Below are 22,866 nucleotides of genomic sequence, written 5' to 3'. Positions count from 1 at the left end.
TTATTGAAAGTCGGATATGATTTAAGGATATTATCGTAGCTTCTAGAATAATTACTCATATTTCACACATTTCACAACGTCTCTAGGCATGTCTCATTAGTCAACTGGAATTGCGCGGACACTCTAGGAAAACAAAATGTATGATTAACTCTATCTTTAATATGAACATCGCAGGCAATTGCAATACAGGAAGAATGAGGCGTATGATACATTTTATAAACGCTAAGAAAAGGCCGGGAGTACGGTGCCCGATCGTTCTAGTGTCTTGTACACATTTGTTATGCGCATCACGCGTCTCTCTTATTGGACCGTGGTCCAGCATAGTTGCTTGAACTGTTGCGTTGACACACGACGCTCATAGTAGAAGTTTTGCGATATGCCTTTTACATGTGTCTGTGCTCCTCTGAAAATATTACATGCAAGGAATCCTTCAGAAATTATCTTAATTTTCTCATTCCTCGTGGAACATCTTCCCATGTACATACCTTCATTAAAGAGACCTGCACCCCCCCCCCCCCCCCCTGCCTCAATTAGGCCAAATAAGTTATGCCTAACGGTCAGCATAGAATAAAAAAAACAGACTGACCAAACGTGAGTCATTGACTCAAAATTAGAAACTCTCCCCGTAGACCTTATATTTTTCGTCGACTTCATCTGTGCAAAAGCCTACCTGATTCGACGTGCTCGCGATACCTACACGATGTGTCATGCATGCCCCCATCAGGTGCCTGTGGACGGTGGCTTTTCATTGGTTCAACTGCCGAACACCGCAAGCGAGTTTGCAAAGTTAATGATGGACCGCACTTCCCAAAAAGCCAATTGATGGGTCACGGACATTGCGTGCTGTTCACAAAGACCAGCTAACCTTGTTGCTGCCTATAAACCTGGCTCTTTCTACTGTAGGCTACAGCAAGATTTTTCTAAAGCTGTCTTTAAGTAAGTATCTAGTCAGTTGCTCTAAAGGCATTTAAACGGGTAACGTTACCCTCCTTACATAACCCTGTATGCACCTTTCGAATCGTAAACTACAAGGACATTTCAATGTGTCGTTATTCTTTTCTTCTGACTGTGAATTTCGAAGTGTGAATGATAATGATGCCTTATTTATTGGCACAACTTACGCTCGTGATGACTTCAACATCAACTTTTTTTACGCGCTTGTGTTGTGTAGCTCATTAGGGCTGTACTTAGAAAGAAACGGGGGCAAGACTGTTTATACGTGAAAGGAAGCTTAGCGATTGCTATGTGACCCCTCATTTAAACTAATCTGTAAGAAAATATTTAGATTGCATACAAAAAAAAAAAAAAAAGAAACGAAGAGTGGCTGCAGCGACATGCGCCAGCGTTATTGAAGAAAAAGAGCGACCAAGCGCTTCCAGCATCCAGGTAATCATTGTACTCTTTTGCAGGGAGTAAAACGCCTATATTCGTCCGGGCAAATCCATTTACTACACCGTCTAATACTAGGACAGTTTTCTTTGGGCGTAGCTATGTTCTTCCAGATGCCTATCGCTACGAATCGGAGTTTTGTTTATCTTTGGTTCACGGATGTATTGACCGATGCCACAGGATCAGTGCCTATCTTTCCCCTACAGAACTGGCACGAAAGCGAGACGATCAGAATAACGACGGATTACCAGTGCTGCTCTTACGGTCCCTGTGATATTACTAGAGTGCCATGTTATCCAGCGTACTACTCATACTACATACTTACCTTACAAAACCACTTCAACAGTGATAATACGGTCGTCTTTATAAAATCAGCAGTGTCATATCTCTCGCTTTTCACGCGCCATTGTAGCTTAGTGGCTAACGTGTTACGCTGCTATACTTGAGCTGGCCATTTTGATCGCCGCCACGGGGACCGCATTTGGGTGGAGGCGAAATGAAGAAAAAACGCCTGTGTAGGTGGAATCAGGTTTACATAGACGTTAAAAGTGGTCAGAATGAATCCGGAGTGCCCCACTACGACGTGCTTCGTAATGTTACCGTGGTTTTGGGACACTAAACGTGAAGATTTAAACTTAACGCGAACTTTGGGCGTGTGCGGTGCACCAGCTTTTCTACCCTACTCTTTGAGCAGCCAGGGTTGATTACTAGTTATGGTGTTGCGCCGCCAAGCTTGAGGTGGCTGTGTCGGTTTACCGTCATGGCAGTGACATTGCGATGTGAGTGAATTGCAAAAAAAAAAAAAAAAAAAAAACGCTGGCGCACTTGCATGACGCTGCACGGTAAAGAACTCTAGGTGGTCAAAATTTTTCCTGATTGCTCCGCGCTGTGGTCCCTCAGAACCCCCTGTGTGCTTTCGGAATGACAAACCCAGTTTATTTCTCCCTCTTTCTTAGCTCTGTAAATACATTGACAGAGGCACTAGAACTTGCACGCAAGAAACAAATAAAATATTGATTGATTGATTGATTGATTGATTGATTGATTGATTGATTGATTGATTGATTGATTGATTGATTGATTGATTGATTGATTGATTGATTGATTGATTGATTCACTGACATTCTATACTGCCGGTAATCCGGTAACAGAATGAACGCCGAAGAAGCGGTTCGAATGGCGGTAGACTACGGTCGTCGCGCCGAAGCCGAAGAGGAGGCGCAGAACTTCGCCGAAGCCTTCCGGCTGTACAAGCAGGCGCTGTTCCTGTACTTCGTGGCTGCGCGGGAAATTCGAGTCGAGAGCAGCGGCTACCTCCAGCGCACGCACGAGTTCATCCGCTTCTTGGGGGCGCGGGCGGATGGCGATTACTCGACAGCCAGCTCGAGCCCATCGCCCACGGAACAGCAGCGCCGGCTACTCAGCAGCGGAAGCAGCCTCAGCGTCTTTCCGGCGTATGTCGCAATCGATTGTCACTGCTCTGATTAAGACGTATTCATGTTTTCCCTATTCTCGAGAGACCCGCCGTGGTTGCTCAGTGGCTATGGTGTTGGGCTGCTGAGCACGAGGTCGCGGGATCGAATCCCGGCCACGGCGGCCGCATTCCGATGGGGGCGAAAACGCCCGTGTACTTAGATTTAGGTGCTCGTTAAAGAACCCCAGGTGGTCGAAATTTCCGGAGTCCTCCACTACGGCGTGCCTCATAATCAGAAAGTTGTTTTGGCTCGTAAAACCCCATAATTTAATTTTTTTTTTAATTCTCGAGAGTATAGTATGATTTGTTGTTTACTGCACAATGTTAGGGATTTCGGGGACCCAGCCCAGTTGCCTCGAGCTGACTGACTCGAGCTGCCCGCGAGGTCATCCGCATATTGGTGAAAATTTTCCGTGTCAACCTTAACTTTTGCTAAAGCTAACTTCCTTGGAATCATTCTGGAAAGCAAAATAGTCTCTTCTTTAAAAGCTTTGGGCGAGTTAGCATAATTTGAGCGTGAGGTCACTGGTTCGATTACCTGCCGTGGGGGCCCCGTTCTGACGGGGGTGGAATGCAAAAGCGACTGTGCACGTTTATTTTGGTCCAGGTTAAATAAACCCAGGTTGCCAGAATTTAGCTGTGGAGCTATGGAATGTGGCCTCGTATGCAACAGGGGATTTCCCGGAAGTTAAACCCAGCAATTTATTTCGTTTAACTAAAGCTTTTAGCGGTGTTTGCTTAAAATCCTGCAGACATGGGCAACCTCTGTTCATGGTGAGGGGAGCAATGGCATTTCTATGTTCTGAGCTGGAAGGTTGTAATTCGTCACATACACCAGACGAACACTGATCACGAATTACTCAATTCGAGCCGCAAAACATTGGTGAGCAATGGAGCAAATCAGTTCGAAAGCACTTCAGTGTTAGAAAAGGAGACTGCACTTGCAGCCCTACGCAACATATACCACCAGATTTTTTAGAGCGCATCTCTTAGGCTCCAGTTCCAGGGTCGAGCGTCGGTGTTCCTCATCGCAACGGCAGAGAACGCGTTTGTGCCACTGCTCGTGCGTTCATCGTAGTCTTCATCCACAGCTGGCTCCGACGCCCCTCATCGCGCCAGAGTTCCCATACTGCCCCTCCCTCTGCGAAGTCGCTGATGGCGCTAACCTACTCCCAGTCGGTGCGGTGATTTCGGTATCAAATTTTTATTGCGAAGCAATACTACTTTAGGTCGCACTTCAGCCCGTTCCGTGGCGAGGCGGTGGTAGGCACCATTGACCTTTAGCGTGACCTCGCTGCATGACGTCACACCACGTGACCTAGAGTGACGTCACACCATCTGTGTAAAAACAGGGCCCCATCTCACGCCGTCGCGAGGCGAGGCGGTAGCCACCAAGGGCGGCCTAACTCCCGCTCCTCTCACCAGGGGCGCGGCGCGGCGCCCGAGTCATCCTCGCGTGTCGCGACATCAGCAGCGGCCTCCTCGCAGCCGCCGACGTTCGGCGGGTGTCGAGCATCGAAAACGTCGTCATGCGCTACTTGGACCTGTCGTCCTTCAGCTCGATACGGGTGTTCGCCAACGGCGTACTCAAGTCCGAGATGCACCTGGACGTGCTGGTGCTTAGGTGATTCACTGTAAGCCGTAACACTAGCATAACCCAAGACTACCACCAGCCATACTACCAGCTGATCCGAGAATAACGCACTATTGCTTCGCAATCACCAGGCTTAACCAAGCTAAGCCACGGCCGTTTTTTTGCCTCAAGATATCGCGAAATGGAAACAGGTGTTCTTCGCCTTGACCGCGGAAGCTGAAATAGGAGCGCGGAGAGGTCGTCGGTACCTAACCCTGTTGGCGAGATAGTGTTTCGAGGGCCTTCAATGTGTGCTACGCAAACCTTCGCACACAATTGGGGCAGTTGACGAGCAACTCCTGCCCTGTGGCGCATCACAGGGGCATATTCCGTGGTTGCCGCAATCGTTCCTGTTACCATTGGCCTGAGGAATTTGCGACCACGACCGCACGAGCTTACATAGGGTAGGTAGGCACGTGGCGATGCCATATTGCATAATTTGGTGTCCCATAAATATAGTTAAGGCCCTCATGCTCAGTCGTTCTAGGTGGGATGAATATTATCGTGTATAACAGTTGCGGCACTTCGAACACAGCAATCTAACAAAACAATCGAATAAAAATATGGCCTCCAAATAATATTGTACTCGTAGTATAACCAATTTATGTGATCATCTTTATAACTGCGTTATTTTTTAGTTGTCTTACGAATTGAAGCAAGCTGTTTTAGTCCACTTAGAAAAAGACCAGGGGCATCAACCTTTATGGTATTCATTCCTTCGCTGCTTCTACGGGGTGATCATTTTTTTAGGTTTTCTGTAATTTTCAAAAATCGCATGTGGCCGATAGCAAAATTCTTGTCCTTGAGCTGGATAATTGAACGAGGCCTACATCACTTCGGCGTGAAATCGAAATATATATTCATATATTTATTGAAAATTCGCCAATTATCGTCATAATTAATTATTTTACGCTACATATATAGCAATTTACGAATTTTAGCCTGTGAGTTTGCATGACGTAACCAGTTGGCTTGAATCTGCAGGATGACACCAGCTTCAAAATATCATTTCGCAAAATGTGGGATGAAATACTTCACCGTTCCAGTTACTTTTGGGCTTCAATGCATAATGTTCAATGCGTACTACGTTAATATTTATTTCTGTGTTGCTCACTGCTGTATCGACTGCTTTGGGGGAACTGTGACCTCGTCAGGCTTACCGCCTTTTGTCGCAGTTCCCTCTTTCATCTTTGAAGGAAAATAAACTTCAACCTTCAACCTTCAAAAGAGTATGCTTGTTACATAGTAAATGGAACAACAGTGCATTTCTACGCCGAGTTTGATGACGTATATCTCTATATTTGTGCCATCTTGGAAATTAATTCCAAGTGCAAACGCCTTGCAAGCACACCGGCTACAGCTCGTAAATTGCATTATGTGCCGCAAGTAAATAATTCAAAAATGAAAAATATTGTTATTTTATTCCATTCTACATGTGTGTCAAGTTTTCACGCACGTAATGTCTGCCTCTTTGACTAATCTAGCTCATGGACTAGAATTATGCTCTCTGCAACAGGCAATTTTCAGAAATGCTGGCAAACTGAAAATTTATCCCCTGTAAATCGATTCATTTGCTCATGCATTGCGTGCCTTGCTTTCTTTTGGGTAGAGATCGCTCTTGAGCCTACAATAATATGGCGTATAATAATACTGTATATATACGGTGCTTTACTAATAATATTGTATTCACGGAGTGTTTACTGCCGCGAACAAACATGCCCGCACTGATGCGAACAGTATTGATTGCTGCCAGCCGCACAATGATATTGTTGAAATAACGGAGGGCTTCGATTTTCGGAGGCTATGCTCGCCAGTGTCCTTGTTTCCGAACGTTCTTCTGCTTTCTGGCCTGAAGATTGCTCAAAACATCAATATCGTTTTTTTTTTCAGTTAGTCATCCTGGCAGCATCATTACCACATATTCAGTAAAAACATCGCATTTATTCTATATATATATATATATATATATGTGTGTTCTTAGATTAGAGCATCCGTGAGCAATAGGTGTACAACTGTCCCACAACTGTCTCATTTGTTGACGTTTGTGGACAACACGTACTGAGAGAAAGGGTAACCATGACTGCCGCCAACGTTGTGCACGCTGTCTTTCAATTTACATGGATGCTACATGTACGTTAAACTTTTAATGAAACATATATGAACATGGCGTACTTAAGTTGCATGATGCAGTCGATGTACTGGGGTGCTTTCGCATTGAACAGAACTTTCTTTTTTTACGTACCCAGTGCAGTGGCGCAGTGGCATTGTGCTTCTGAGGATGCGCTCGGTGATTCGATGCCCTAGCTCGACGGCAGCATTTTCTGTTGGAAGTCCAAGGACAAGAAACCCGCATATACTTAGAATCAGGGGCATGTTAAAAACCTCCGACGGCCAAGAATATTCAAGAGCCCTCTACTTCAATGTCGCTCACAGTACCAGTGATCCTTTGGCATGCCAAAAGCCACGAATCAATTATTTCTTCAGATATGTAAAGCCTTTAAGTTTGTCTGCTTACGCTAATTGAGGACAACCTGTGGCATTCAAAGCTAACACATTACGGCGCAATTATCGCTGCCCAGGCCCCACGGTCAAGAGGAGCACAAGGTGTTCCACACGGGTGGCGTGGTTGTGCTAGGCGAGGCGCAAGTGCGCTGGTCCGACGTGTTTGGCCTCGAGGTGCTCAAGCGGGCGCTCATGCTCAACGTGGTGTACCCCGTCAAGCACCCGGCGCTGTTCGAGAACGCCAAGCCACTCTCGAGCCTCATGCTGTACGGTCCCACGGGCTGCGGCAAGTCGCACATCGGTAAGGCCCTGGCCACTGAATTTAACGACTCCACCTTCTTCTACGTCATGTGCCAGCATTTCGCCTCCAAGTGCCTCGTCGGGAACGAGAACCTCACCGTGAGGACGCTGTTCGAGATGGTCCTCAACCACGCCCCCAGTGTGCTCTTCCTCGACGAGCTTGACGCCCTCAGCGGGAGCGGAGTCAGCGGCGAAAGCTCGGGTTTTCTGTACAGAGTGAAGGCCGACTTCCTGAGCCTCCTGGAGGGGATACTCTTCAAGCAGAAGGTCACTGTCATCGGAGCCACCAAGTCGCCGTGGGCCGTGGACCCGGCGCTCGCGCGCGTCTTTCGGAAGTGGGTTTACGTTCCGCTACCGACAGACGACACCCGAGAACTGATGCTGCTCAGTGGACTCAAGGATGTTCGCAATCAGCTGTTAGACTCAGACATCTACTACCTCGGGCAGAAGACAGATGGCTACACGTGTGAGGATCTCACATTGCTACAGAGGGAGGCCAAGATGCAGGTCAGACAGAAACTCAAGTCAGCGACTCACTTTGTCAAGGTCGAAGGGTACAGGAGGCCTGGAAGCGCGTCAAAGACCGGCGACTTTCTCACGCCATGCCCGCCGGACACTCCAGGAGCGATCAGATTGTCCTGGAAGGACATTCCCAAGGAAGCCCTCTTAGAACCAGAACTGAGCTTGCAAGATTTCGAGGCGGCGTTGCAGAAGTACCACGCCTCCGTAACATCCAGCGAGCTTGACAAACTGGACGCGTTCAGAACGAACCAGGAGTCAAATGTTCACACGGTTCTGCGGGTCGACATGAGTGCTTTTAATGTAGGCCACATGGCTAACGACGACGCTGAAGCTGTAGTGGAAAACTGACGCTTTTTTGGTCTTCCTTATCAACAGCCTCAATAAATCTCGCCCGGGAGCAAACAACAACGAAATAGTGGGCGCCATGCTAGAACGTCTGCTGGTTTTCAATTTTTAATTTCCTATTGATTATTAGCTAGTAAATGAGGTAACGTTACTGACAAATATTGCCATGCGCGGAGTAAAGAGGAAGTAGGGGAGCATACAAGTAGCCTCAAGTGGCAATTGGTCCAACGTCCTGCGACAATAATTGATCGTCTTGCTGCAGTTATACAAGGAGGCACTCGATATGCATGTAGATTGTTAACTTTACATGTACCGCTGCGGAAACAACACAGGCTGAAATCCTGGACATACTCAGCAAAACCCTCTGCAAGACAATTATAGGCACCAAAACAGCGCCATACGCTTGAACCATGAACTGAAATTGTCAGTCATGAATACTTTGTGCGTAACTAGCAGGCAATAAAGGAATACAATATTTCTTTTCAGACGTTTGTGAAAAGAGCGGGTCGACGTTCGTATACGTATATTTTGAGAAAGAAAGAAAAATTCGGCAGCATGTTACAGTCCTGTAACACGCGAAGGCGAAAGCCTGCTGCACACGTGTTAGTGCATTAAATTACGCGGTGGGAGGGGTCAGATTTCTTGCAAGACATAACGAGCCATACTGTCAAGTAAAGGTATGAATGGCACTGTAGGTTGACCATCTCAACGACACATGTGAGCACTTAGAGCACCACCTACCGGTTCTTTCGTTCTTTCTTTCGTTCTCTATTTCTTTCCCTCTTTTGTTCTTTCATTTTCTTCGCTCCTTCTTTCTTTCTTTCTTCCATCATTAGTTATTACCTTCGTTCTTTCTTTCGTTTCTTCATTCATATGCAGCCATTGCATCCTTGCTTGCTTGCGGGTGTATGAGCCATTCCTGATGGCGATTTTTTTTTTCACTATAGGGTATTCGCCGCTTTTTTTTTTGGTATGAGTCATTGGATTGAGCCACTTAAGGCTCTCCTTTTAAAAATCACCTAGCAAGCACTAATAAAAAAGTTGTCCGTTTGCAGGGCCGAATACACAGTTTGTGGGTCCTCTAATTTCTTCAAAGAATGATTCTCTCGGCACGTTATCTTTTAATCTGCTATACGCGTGGGAAGTTCGAACTGTGAAGGAACAAGTATACTGAATGTGATGACCAAAATTTCACCGTACAGGCTACTTGGTGCACATACATTACTCGAAGCTGCGTACGAGAGCGAATGTTTGTAGCATCAAGCTCAAACCAGATAAAAAGGTCAGAAGGACAGAGGGACTATTCTCATTTGCTGCTAACGTTGGTCCTGCTCCTACATTGTTTTACTGGCGTAGTATTGCACCTCACTGCGTGATAGTTAACTTCCTTACAGATTAGGTTGACAACTGTGTTTATTGTAATCTGACGGAACAAATACTTTGAATATTGACACGTGTACTTTTTTATCGAATGACCACGTTTCGTCGTCTAACAAATGTTATCGCTCAACGAAGGACGCGGCAAGATGCACCGGAAGTTTCTGGAATGTTATCGATGGTTCTATCCGCTGTCTTTTGTCGCCCAGCCTTGTGTAATTTGATTGCATGTATTGGTATGTGTCATAATAATAATATATTATCATTATATATACATATACCTATACATAATCTGATTGTATGTATTGCTATAGCACTTCTGCTTTCTTCACCGTCACTACTACGCGATAATATTGTTACACACGATGTGTTTAACGCAGAACCAGATGAATCTGGTTGATAGGCGCGGTTGTTGAAGAGCGGTCTCGCGGCAGCTTGGCCAACGTCGTTCTCTTCTTTCTTCTTGTTGTCTCCGCGGCAGGCGTGGTTCATGACAGCTTGTGACATTTCCCCGCTGGCAGACGAAGCCCGCCGGGCGAGTCAGTCATCTCGTGGGTTGTAACGCCTCAGACGCGCGACGTGCGTCACTTCAGCCTAGGCCGAGCGTCGTCCACTGCTCGAGACACGCGCAATGCGGTAGTTTACTTCGCTGAGGCGCTCCAGAATAACGTAAGGGCCGACGTAGTGAGCGAGAAACTTCTGGCACAAGCCACGCTTCCGCAACGGCGTCCAGAGCCACACAAGGTCCCCAGGATCGAAGGAAACGTGGCGGTGACGCCCGTCATAGCGGATCTTGGACCGGTCCTGCGATGCTAGGGTGCGTAGCCTAGCGAGGCGTCGCGCTTCTTCTGCTCGACATAGGATCTGATCAATTGATTCGTTGTCATGAGCGAAGTAGGGAAATATGGTGTCGAGGGTGTAGCGCGGCGGACGAGCATACAGAAGGAAAAATGGTGAGTAACCAGTGGTCTCGTGTCTCGCGGCATTGAAGGCATAGGTAATGAAAGGCAAGATACTGTCCCAATTCTTGTGTGCTGAATCGACGTACATGGTTAGCATGTTGGCAAGCGTTCTGTTTGTGCGCTCGACCAGACCATTAGTTTGTGGATGGTAGGGCGTAGAATGGCGGAAGCTACACGAACACAGACGAAGGGTTTCTTCAACCACGTCCGCGGTAAACTGTCGCCCACGATCGCTGATTACTATGCGAGGAGGTCCATGTCGGAGTATAACGTTAGCCAGCAAGAAGATAGAAACTTCTGTAGCTGTGGCCGATGGCAATGCGGCGGTCTCACAATAGCGGGTCAGGTGATCTACGCAAACGATAACCCAACGATTACCCTTGGAGGATCGCGGGAAAGGGCCCATCTATACCAACTTGCTCAAAGGGGACGCTAGAAGGGGGAACTGGTTGAAGCAGGCCATGTGGCGCTTGTGGCGGACGCTTGTAGCGCTGGCATTGAGAGCAGCTGGCGACGTACCGTTCGATATCTTTCCGCATCTTAGGCCAGTAAAAACGTTCTTGAGCCCGGTAGAGTGTACGTGTGGAACCAAGATGACCGGAAGTTGGGTCATCGTGCATGGCGTGTAATACTTGGTGGCGAAGGTTCTTGGGGACAACTAAAAGGTAGCGTGCACCGGTGGTCGAGTAGCTCTTCTTATACAGCGCGCCACCATCACGTAGGCGAAAGCGACTGCCTGCAGGTGACTCCTGTGCTGCCGCGAAGAGCGGTTGTAAGCTCTCGTCCTTGTGCTGCTCGGATATGACGGTACGCATATCCGGAAATTCCGGGGACACAAAAGCGATGTATTCATCAAAATTGTCCGCATCACATTCAGTTGTTTGAAGTGGCATCCGAGAGAGACAATCAGCGTCAGCATGTCGCCGGCCACTTTTGTAGCAAATAACGAAATCGTATTTCTGTAGACGGAGGGCCCAGCGCGCTAGTCGTCCTGAGGGATCCCGCAGATTCACAAGCCAGCATAGCGAATGATGATCTGTTATCACAGTGAAGGGGTGCCCATAGAGATACGAACGAAACCGTTGCACGGCGAAGATGACCGCCAGACACTCTTGTTCGGTGACTGTGTAGTTGCGCTCGGAGCGGCTCAAGGACCGGCTAGCGTAAGAGATCACGTGCTCACTGTCGTCAACACGCTGAACTAGCACAGCACCGATGCCTACGCCACTGGCATCGGTGTGAATTTCAGTTGGTGATGAAGGATCAAAGTGCCGAAGAATTGGTTGGGATGTCAACAGGAACTTGAGCTGGCGAAACGATGAGTCGCAATCTGCAGTCCACTCAAAGGGAACGCCTTTTTGGAGAAGGCGTGTAAGGGGATGAGCCATGTCAGCAAACCGGGGAATGAATCGGCGAAAATAGGAGCACAAGCCCAAGAAACTTCTTAACTGCTTGACAGAGTTGGGTACTCTAAATGCTTCTACGGCCGCAGTCTTTTGTGGATCTGGTCGGATGCCTTCTTTAGCGACGAGATGGCCTAGCACAAGAGTTTGTCGTTCCCCAAAACGGCATTTTTTTGAATTGAGCACGAGGCCCGCTTTCTCCAAGCAGTTCAAGACCAAATCCAAACGTTTGTTGTGCTCACTAAACGTTCGCCCGAAGATCACAACGTCGTCTAAGTAGCACATGCAAACTTCCCATTTTAAGCCGCGTAATATCGTGTCCATGAACCTTTCGAACGTTGCAGGTGCGTTACACAACCCGAAAGGCATCACGTTAAACTCGAATAGTCCGTCGGGTGTTACAAATGCTGTCTTTTCTCTGTCGTCCTTGTGTATAGGAATTTGCCAGTAACCTGACCGTAAATCGATTGAGGAAAAGTAAGATGCCGCAAAGAGACAGTCGATGGCGTCGTCAATTCGTGGGAGCGGATATACATCTTTCTTAGTGACGGCGTTTAGGCGACGGTAATCAACACAGAACCGCCACGTACCGTCTTTCTTCTTCACCAATATCACGGGTGCTGCCCAAGGACTAGATGATTCTCGAATGACGCCTTTGCATAGCATTTCTTGGACCTGATCACTGATTATCTTGCGTTCTGACGGAGATACACGATAGGGTTTTTGTCGGATTGGCTGGGCGGCTCCTGTGTTGATGCGGTGACGAGTTCTGGACGCAGGAATTGATGGCGGGCCCTCGTGCTGCGCAAAGTCGAATACCGAGGTATGTTTCGTAAGCAGGGCCATCAAAACTCGACGCTCGTGATCGCTGAGTGACTTGTCAATCATGGAAAGTATCTTCGAGCTCCCGGGGCTCGAGACACTGGTTGCTCCTCCATCGGGGAGCTCTGTAAGTACTGCCACCGATACGGGCGAGTCTTCCTGAAACGTGGCAATCTTTAGGCCTTGAGGTAGCACTGCCGCTTCAGTGGAACAGTTTAGCGCCCACAGCCCCGCGCATCCATTGGTCACTGAGACTACGCAGTGCGGAACTAACACGTTTTTCTTGAGGCAGTTCCGATGTACAGGTTCCACTGCAGCGTCGAACGAGATAGGAGCCGGAGATGAACAGGCGACGGCAACACGCATCGCGGATAAGGCGGGCACAACTGTATCCTCAGACACGCACAGCACACTCTCCGGGCAAGCTTCACCTTCAAAGAGCACAGGTGAAACACTGGTGTCGACACTGAGTTCTCCCGTCCGGCAGTCAACATTCGCACCACACAATTGCAAAAAATCAATCCCCAGAATCACGTCATGCGAGGAGCGAGGAAGAACAGTAAACTCTGCATTAAAAACTTTCCCACCCAATGACACATCCACGTTACACACACCAACCGGGTATAATGATTCACCACTGACTCCACGGAAACTTGTGCACTGGTCCCAACGAAACATAACCTTGCGTCCCAGAAGGCCTTTAAACCCCACACTCATGACCGAGACAGTTGCTCCCGTGTCGACTAAAGCCATTGTAGAGACCCCATCAATCAGTACATGAACCTTATTCTTTAGCATGAAAATAGTTGGAGGCAGTTGAGTCGGCAGCACACATTTTCCAGCGACCTCACCTCCATCGGCCGCGCTGGCTAGTTTCCCGGCGGGGGCGACACGAAACGGCGCCGAGGCGATGGTGACGTGAATCGCGGCCGAGGGGATGGTGATCGGGAGGCTCGGAAGGCTGGTGGTGGCGTCAGAGTACGGTCGCAGGCAGGGGAGCGGTAGCGGTTCCGGGTTCTTTCTTCTCCAAGGTAGGTCTCCTGGGCGCTGCATCGGTCCTCTCGAAAGTGGCTTCCTGAAGTGGAGTCTCCTGGCCACTGAGTGCGCAGTGTACGACCGCTAGACCGCATAGTGGGCGCTGACGATCCGTAGTTCGATGCTCGGCGTCGGCTACAGTACCTAGCTATATGGCCAGGCATGCCGCAGCAGTAACACACTGGCGAAGGGCGAAGTTCTGAATGCGGGTTGAAGTATTCTGCCGAAGACATTGGTTGAGGGTAACGAGGCTCTTCCCCTTGAAAGTCGTAGGTAGCGGCGAGTCTTCGTGGACGAAAGTTGCGTGGGCGTGGATCAAAACGTTGAGGGGGCGAATCATTGCGTGGTGGTTCGGTCGTAATGTAATGCGGTTCGTCTCTGGAGCCGTTAAGATCCGCGACGTTCACCGAGTGGTTCCAAGTAGCCGAAGGGGGTTCCCAAAGAGTGTCTCGGAAAACGGAGGAGCTGTAACGTGGCGCCGCATAACGTGCCTGTTCGTCATGTCGCTGTAGCTCCTCGCGGACTATCTGGCGGATGGCGGACGATAGGTCTGGGAGCGGAGGACTCGTGTCAACACTTGCTACAGTTGTTACATTGGCCAGCCGTCCAAACTTTGGTGTAATTCGGCGAGTCTTCAGCGCCTCGAACGTACGGCAGTGCCGTATCAGTTCTGATACAGTGTGCAAGTTCTCTTTACCAATGAGGAAGTTGTACACGTCTTCCGCTATTCCTTTTACCACGTGTCCCACTTTACCTTCATCTGTCATGTGAGGGTTCACGGTTCGGCACAGCTTCAAAATTTCTTCGATATAGGTAGTGCAAGTCTCGCCGGGTACCTGAGCTCTCTGGGCTAATGTGAGTTCCGCACGTTTCCTCTTTGCGTCCGAGTCACCGAAACACTTTTTGATCTCCTCAACGAAGCGTGTCCATGTAGTTAGCATGTCCGCGTGGTTGTCATACCATACCAGCGCCGTGCCGGCCAAGAAGAAAACAACGTTCCTAAGCTGACTGGCAGCATTCCAGTTATTGTATTGGCTTACCCTTTCGTAATGGGTTAGCCACTCATCCACATCTTCCTCTGCCTTCGCCAAAAACGTGCGTGGCTCTCGGTAGTGCTGGATAGGGACTGGGCTTGCCGAGGCACTGCTGGTGAGGGTATTTTGCTCTGTAGCCATGATTGAGCGCGACGGCGAAAGTCCGGCGAGGCGACGGCTTCGGCGTAGCTCTAGTGCTGGTGGTTCCGTTGTAAGTCGTGGGAGGTACCCCGCACCTCCACCAAATGTTACACACGATGTGTTTAACGCAGAACCAGATGAATCTGGTTGATAGGCGCGGTTGTTGAAGAGCGGTCTCGCGGCAGCTTGGCCAACGTCGTTCTCTTCTTTCTTCTTGTTGTCTCCGCGGCAGGCGTGGTTCATGACAGCTTGTGACAATATTATCAGAAGATTATGAATCTGTACGACCGAGCTCAGATATGATATGTCGTACCCGGATTCTGATTTCACATTAACTCAATCTGTCATGCTTTCATGGTAACTACTGGGAAAGTTAAAAACACGCTTTAATACATACCTGAGCGCTGTAATCAGAATATTTGTGTTTTATTTATACCTGAAAAACTTTCGAAATCGGCTCTCCTAATGTTAACACTGACCTGAACACGACGGAAGAAGCTTTCATTTAACTATATTCACTCGATACTCATTCGCGAGCGTCACGCTGATGCAACCAATAATATGAAAACAAGAAATTGATATTTCCGATAAAAAGTAACATATCGCGCAGAATTCAAAGAAAACAATCGTCAGAGAGGCACTGGTAGAACAAGCGAAGCAAGAAAGAAAGTCCATCCCACGCCATTCAATTATGCTCAATATGATTAGAAAACATAATAACTTGAAATTTTAAAGTAAAATACCCGGAAAATTGATATTGAGGATTCGTAATCATCTAATACAATTTTGAAATTGCAAAATTCTGTTTCAGTATTCTTCCTTTTTTACCAACAGCTGCGCGATTCATGGCTGATCTCCCGTGGTGGCTAGAGCCATTTCCTTGGGCACAAAACCAGGCCGAATCAATTATCAACAAATTATGCAGTTCCACACAGACGATTTCGACGACGTCCTAACCACTGCTACTCGGAGCGGCGGTCTAGGCCTCGCGTTTTGCGCCCGCGCACAGGCCATGGCCGCAATGGCCTCCTGCAGCAAGTGTCGCCGACAGAGATGGGCGGCGCCGCGCTGGGACCTTCGGGGCCCGACAACCCCTGCGGCGTCAATTGCTCGTCCGGCTCGACCTCTTCGACACAGAAGCAGCAGCAGTGCGTAGGTCCCAAGCCGGAAACCCTGACCAGGTGCGCGAAACTTCGGTCGAGCTACCTGCGCCAGTCCATGTGCCAAAAGGGGCTGAGCAGGCACATGGCGGGCTCCGTGCTCGTGAAGCCCTCCGTGGCATACGCGATGTCATCGAGGGAGAGCGAGGCCGCGTATCCGTCGGAGTCCGAGAGGAAGTATGGCGTGACGGTGGCCCGGCACGACTTAACAGGAAGCGGGACGTAGACCCGCCGCTGGAACAACGCCTGTACTCTGGAGGTCTGCAGCCAGGGGCAGTTGACGACGCGCACCGCGTAGACGCCGGATCGCTGTCAGAATCGCCGAGAACATCTCGTACGCATTCGGAGAATACCTGCAATGCAAGCAGATTCGTTATGTTGGCAAGGCCATAGTAGCTATCGTAAACTGGCGCCTTCTACGAGACCCTGAACCAGGCAGGGACTTTCTAAACCTTCCTAAATATGCGTAAACACGATTATTACATAGAAACTGTAGGAGTATTGGTAAATTGCTGTCTCGGATTTGACTTAATGCGCTCGCATTACGAGAACTCAAGTGTAAGAATGCTTACGCGTGGGAAGCCAGTCATGTGGTATAGGCAGAGACGGGATCACCATCATCATCATTATCTTGGTTACGCCCACTGCAGGCCAAAGGCCTCTCCCATACTTCTCTAACTACCCCGGTCATGTAATAATTGGGGCCATGTCGTCCCTGCAAACTTCCTAATCTCATCCGCCCACCTAACTTTCTGCCGCCCCCTGCTACGCATCCCTTCTCTTAGAATCCATCCCGTAACCCTTAATGACCCTCGGTTATCTTCCCTCCTCATTACATGTCCTGCCTATGCCCATTTCTTTTTCTTGATTTCAACTAAGATGTCATTCATTAACTCCCGTCTGTTCCTTCACCCAATCTGCTCTTTTCTTCTCCCTTAACGGTACACCCATCGTTCTTTCCATAGCTCGTTGCGTCGTCCTCAATTTAAGTAGAACCCTTTTGGTAAGCCTCCAGGTTTCTGCCCTGTATGTGAGTACTGGTAAGACACAACTGTTATACATATTTCTTGAGGGATAATGGCTACCTGCTGTTCATGATCTGAGAATACCTGCCAAACGCACCCCAGCCCATTTTCATTCTTCTGATTATTTCAGTCTCATGATCCGGATCCGCGGTCACTGCCTGCCCTAAGTAGATCTATTCCCTTACCACTTCCAGTGCCTCGCTACCTATCCTTAACTCCTGTTCTCTTCCGAGGCTGTTAAACATTACTTTAGTTTTGTGCAGATTAATTTTTAGACCCACCCTTCTGCTTTGCCTCTCCAGGTCAGTGAGCATGCATTGCTATTGGTCCCCTGACTTAGTAAGCAAGGCAATATCGTCAGCGAATTCCAAGTAACTAAGGTATTCTCCATTAACTCTTATCCCCAATTCACCCCAATCCAGGTTTCTGAATACCTCCTGTAAACACGCTGTGATTAGCATTGGAGAGATCGTATCTCCCTGCCTGACGCCTTTGTTTATTGGGATTTTGTTGCTTTCTTTATGGAGGTCTACGGTGGCTGTGGAGCCGCTAGAGATATCTTTCAGTATTTTTACGTACCACTCGTCTACAGCGTGATTCCATAGTGCCCCCATGACTGCTTAGCTTTCGACAGAATCAAACGCTTTCTCGTAATCAATGAAAGCTATATATAAGGGTTGGTTATATTCCGCACATTTCTCTATCACCTGATTGATAGTGTGAATATGGTCTATTGTTGAGTAGCCTTTACGGAATCCTGTCTGGTCCTTTGCTTGACAGAAGTCTAAGGTGTTCCAGATTCTATTTGTGATTACCTTAATAAATAGTTTGTAGGTAAATGACAGTAAGCTGATCGGTCTATAATTTTTCAAGTCTTTGGCGCCCCCTTTCTTATGGATTAGGATTATGTTAGCGTTCTTCCAAGATTCCGGTACGCGCGAGGTCATGAAGCATTTTCTCTAGATTCTTCTCTCTTTTTTTCTTTTCAGTTTCTCTAGAACAATCCGCCCACCATCCTTCAACAAATCTGCTGTTACCTGATCCTCCCGAGCTGCCTTCCCCCTTTGCATAGCTCCCAAGGCTTTCTTTACTTCTTCCGGCGTTACTTGTGGGATTTCGAATTCCTCTAGACTATTCTCTCCTCCATTATCGTCGTGGGTGCCACTGGTACTGTATAAATCTATATAGAACTCCTCAGCCACTTGAACTATCTCATCCATGTTAGTAATGATATTGCCGCCTTTGTCTCTTAACGCATGCATCTGATTCTTGCCAATTCCTAGTTTGTTCTTCACTGCTTTTAGGCTTCCTCCGATCCTGAGAGCATGTTCAATTCTATCCATATTATACTTCTTTATGTCAGCTGTTTAACGCTTGTTTATTAACTTCGAAAGCTCTGCCAATTCTATTCTAGCTGTAGGGTTTGAGGCTTTCATACATTGGCGTTTCTTGATCAGATCTTTCGTCTCCTGCGATAGCTTACTGGTATCCTGTTTAACGGAGTTACCACTGACTTCTATTGCACGCTCCTTAATGATGCCCATAAGATTGTCGTTCATTGTTTCAACACTAAGGTCCTTTTCTTGAGTTAAAGCCAAATACCTGTTCTGTAGCTTGATCCGGAATTCCTCTATTTTCCCTCTTATCGCTAACTCATTGATCGGCTTCTTATGTACCAGTTTCTTCCGTTCCGTCCTCAAGTCTAGGCTAATTCGAGTTCTTACCATCCTGTGGTCACTGCAGCGCACCTTGCCGAGCGCGTCCACATCTTGTGATTCCAGGCTTAGCGCAGAGTATGAAGTGTATTTCATTTCTAGTCTCGTCATTCGGGCCCCATCACGTCCATTTTCGGCTATCCCGCTTGCGGAAGAAGGTATTAATTATGCGCATATTATTCTGTTCTTCAAACTCTACTAATAACTCTACCCTGCTATTCCTAGAGACTATGCCATATTACCCCAGTGACTTGCTTCCATCCTGCTTCTTGCCTACCATGGCAGTGAAGTCGCCCATCAGTATAGTGTATTTTGTTTTGACTTTACCCATCACCGATTGCACGTCTTCATAGAAGCTTTCGACTTCCTGGTCATCATGACTGGATGTAGGCGTGTAGACCTCTACGACCTTCAATTTGTACCTCTTATTAGGTTGCGCAACAAGACCTGCCACCCTCTCGTTAATGCGATAGAATTCCTGTATGTTACCAGCTATATTCTTCATATCATAAGAAACCAACAAACACTGACACCAAGGACAACATAGGGGAAATTACTTGTGCTTAATAAACGAAATAAAGAAACGATAAATTAAGGGAAATTAAGTTGGATGAAAAAACAACTTGCCGCAGGTGGGTACCGAACCCACAACATATGACTTATATGGCTATGATAACATATATGTATATATATATATATAGCTATATTTTGATTAATCAGGAATCCGACTCCTAGTTCTCGTCTCTCCGCTGAGCCCCGGTAGCAAAGGACGTGCCCGCTTTTTAGCACTCTATATGCTTCATTTGTCCTTCTAACTTGACTGAACCCTATTATATCCCGTTTACTGCCCTCTAATTCCTCCAATAGCACTGCAAACCCGCCTCACTAGATAACGTTCTAGCGTTAAACGTTTCCAGGTTCAAATTTCAATGGCGGCCTGTCCGGGATGGGAAAGCTCAAAAGAGAGTGTATGTGTGTATTTCATGGTCTCAGGATAGAGGCCAGCAAGCCCCAGTCCTGGCTAGCTGCGCCCAAGAGCTGGCAGCTGCGCCTCGCACCACTGCTCGCGCGTCCATCATCCTCTCCTTCCACTACATGCTGGAGTCCACATTGCCGAGTGTGTGGCCAAACAGAAACTCTAGCGTGTGGCCACGCTCCCTCTCCCTCTCATGCTACGCGACCTGCAGCACAAGCAAACCGTCTCCAAGAGCTAGTTCGCGTTCCCACAAGAAAGAAGAAGGAGGAGGAAACTTTTTATTTAAGGCCGGCACTCAAACCCAGTAAAAAAGAACACTTGCTCCGCTAAGCCCCGTGGTTCATCCGCCGAATCCGAGTGAAGCAAAGCACTGCAGGAAGGAGGGAATGGGTAAGGGAAATAAGGAGAGTTAACGGCAGTGTTACATGAACAGAGAATGCGTTCTTTATTTGCCCTTATCTCCGGACACTTGAGACAGTGAGACGTGCTACGCCAACATAAGTTTAGAGCATTAGTGGGAAATGAAGAAACTTGGCCTATTTAAGTTTTTCGAGCAGGAAAGAAAGTGTGGGACAGCTGTAAATTACCCCGTTCACTTTGCCCTTGCGTGCAGCGGCATTACTCTTCTCTCGAAGAAGTTTCATCTGAAGAATCTGCTGGACGGAGACTAAGCGTATAAGTAAGCTGCAGCCCATGGTTGAAGGAAAGCGTAGGAGAGGCCCTGGCCAGCACGGACCTGTTGGAGAAAGTGTGGCGGAAGTCACGTGTTATTTTTTTTATAGAAAACAGCACTGGGAATGGTACCACAAACGTAAACGTTGCCATAGCAACCGCACTCCTGAAGTTCTCGCTGCTGCTCTAGGCCTATGAAAAGTGGGTTAAGTTCTTTCGGCCCATGTCTTTCTCGCAGCACATTCTGTTCGCGAGACAAACTGACTTCGGAGCGTGGTGTGCAAGCTTTAAAAGGTTTTGGGTCTGTGAGTGCGAGTGTCGGTCAGCAAGAAACGCATCAAGTAACCACGGCGTAGGCCTGCGTCATCTTCTTCGACGTGCCGTGGAAAAGCATCGGAGGGCAACGAGGCATTCGCAATCCTGCGCCGTCTGCAGACGTCGCCTCCAGTTTCGCGTTACTAGAACCCGATGGCACCTACAGAGGTGCACACTGATGCCTGCGGTGTGGGCCTCGGCACAATCCTTGCGCAGCGCAAACACGGGTTTTCTGAATACGTTGTGGCTTATGCAAATCGCACGCTTGCGAAAGGCGAAAGTGAATACACCCTGACGGAAAAAAAAATGTTTGGCGATCATCTGGGCTATTAATAAGTTCCGCCCATATTTGTATGGCCCCCTGTTTGACGCCGTCAGGGACCATCATGCACTTTCTTGGTTGTCGTCGATGATACACCCCTCAGGCCGCCTTGCCCGTTGAGCACTTTGCCTACAGGTGCGCTATAACGTAAAGCTATTCCAAACTTTTCTATTCCAATTCTGCAATCAGTCTTCCGTGGTTTAGACCTCCCCCACTTCGCCTGTCTGTCAGGCAACATCACGGAAACCGCGATAGCTCCCCGTCTTATATGAAGTGTACATGTTGATTATGTATGATTGGATGGAAGAAAATAAAAATAGTCATTTCTGATTCGACGCCTTTTCGCTATTAGCCCACTGCTATTGATCAAAAGTTTAATGCTGCACCCACTTCACCTGCCTGTCACTCGACGTCACAAAACCGCAAAAAGTTATCGTGTGAAAGGGACGTGTACGCGTTAAAGATGCATTAATATGCCGAACAAAACATAATTTTCTTCTGAAAAGCCACACGCTGCCCCGTTCCGAAAGGAATAAAAGATGGCTGCTGCCAATCGCTCAGGCACTGGCTGCTCGCACCAGACCGAGAGCAAGGGTTTATTTGCGCATAATAAAACTTCTAACGTTTTCGAGCCCTTTCGGCACGTTCACGACCTCGCTCTACCAATTCTTATTTGCTGAAGATTCATATTAGCGGCATTCTTAAGCTTGCGTTGCATACCGCCGCGATTGTCGATCAGGCCGCAAGCTAAGTGAGGGAAAGCGGATAAACGGCAGGTGCCAGCACCACCCTCTTCATCCGGTTATCCATTTTCAGTACGCTGGCTCGGCCCCATCGAACCCTCTCCACTTGAGCATGCTCGTCGCCTCCTGGCACCCAATTACAAACGAAAAACCGCTCAATGTAGGCAATGTTATTCATATTGAAAGCAAAGAAAAGTGAACTCCTGTAATCTAGGAGAGCGTTTGATTGGGTTGTTCAAGCAAAGCTGCGGGTCCCCGCCCGATGCTTGCATCGGCGGTTACGCAAGTTTGACGTCAGGAGATTGAAATAAAAAGATGTTGGAATAGTTTTACGTTATAGGACCCCAGGACTACGATATTCGCGTGCTCTACTACAGCGGCCGCTCCAACACGCTCCGACACGCTCCGACTCCGACTCCGACACGCTCTCGCGCTCTCGCTTGCCCGACGACAATGCTCGCTGCTCCGTATCCCAGCTTGCCGGTTCCTCCATCGACGTTCGCACCATCAGTTCACCGAATACCACTTATCCGCTAATTCTTGCAGCATAGGTTACTTTTTTGTGTCTGTGTGTTACTGTGCAAAATATTTATTTAGGTTTTTTTTTCTGGAGATAACTAATTATTCATTCTAATTTTGCACCATCCTTCATCCATTTCCGATAGAGGGTGAAAGCCATATTTTGAGGCAACCTAACCCATCTTCCAACTCATCGGATTTTAGCGCCATTAGCCCTTTCTGATGCAGCTGGCCGTTTGCTATATGTGGGAGTAATATGTGTTCCTCGCCACGATGACTCGTTACCGTTACTTACTCGGCGACGTGGCTCCAAACGTTCTTGTGCAGCTATATTCATCTGTTTACAAGTTTTTAAATAATCACACTGCAAGTACAGGAGGGATGAGCCGCTCTACTTCCAACTGCCATAGACACTTGCGCGACGTTTCCCTCTGGTAATTTTTGTATGAAACTCCATGGGGTGTATATACTTACGGCTTC

At 48.0% G+C, this 22,866-nt stretch overlaps 1 protein-coding gene across 1 annotated transcript; it reads left to right on the top strand.

Moving 5' to 3' along the window:
• Nucleotides 1-611: 611 nt before the first annotated feature.
• On the top strand, nucleotides 612-8,176 carry LOC126519081 (vacuolar protein sorting-associated protein 4B-like). The gene is made up of 3 exons (XM_050168691.2): nucleotides 612-1,386; nucleotides 2,541-2,843; nucleotides 7,076-8,176. Exons 2-3 carry the CDS (start codon nucleotides 2,542-2,544, stop codon nucleotides 8,166-8,168), a joined length of 1,395 nt encoding a protein of 464 aa, XP_050024648.1. The 5' UTR covers nucleotides 612-1,386; nucleotide 2,541; the 3' UTR covers nucleotides 8,169-8,176.
• The last annotated feature ends 14,690 nt before the right edge of the window (nucleotides 8,177-22,866 follow it).

The sequence above is a fragment of the Dermacentor andersoni genome, chromosome 10 (genome assembly GCF_023375885.2).
Source record: "Dermacentor andersoni chromosome 10, qqDerAnde1_hic_scaffold, whole genome shotgun sequence".
Taxonomy (NCBI): Eukaryota; Metazoa; Arthropoda; class Arachnida; order Ixodida; family Ixodidae; genus Dermacentor; species Dermacentor andersoni.
The sequence above is the reverse complement of the archived record's forward strand: the minus strand, read 5'-3'. Positions and strand labels throughout refer to the sequence as shown.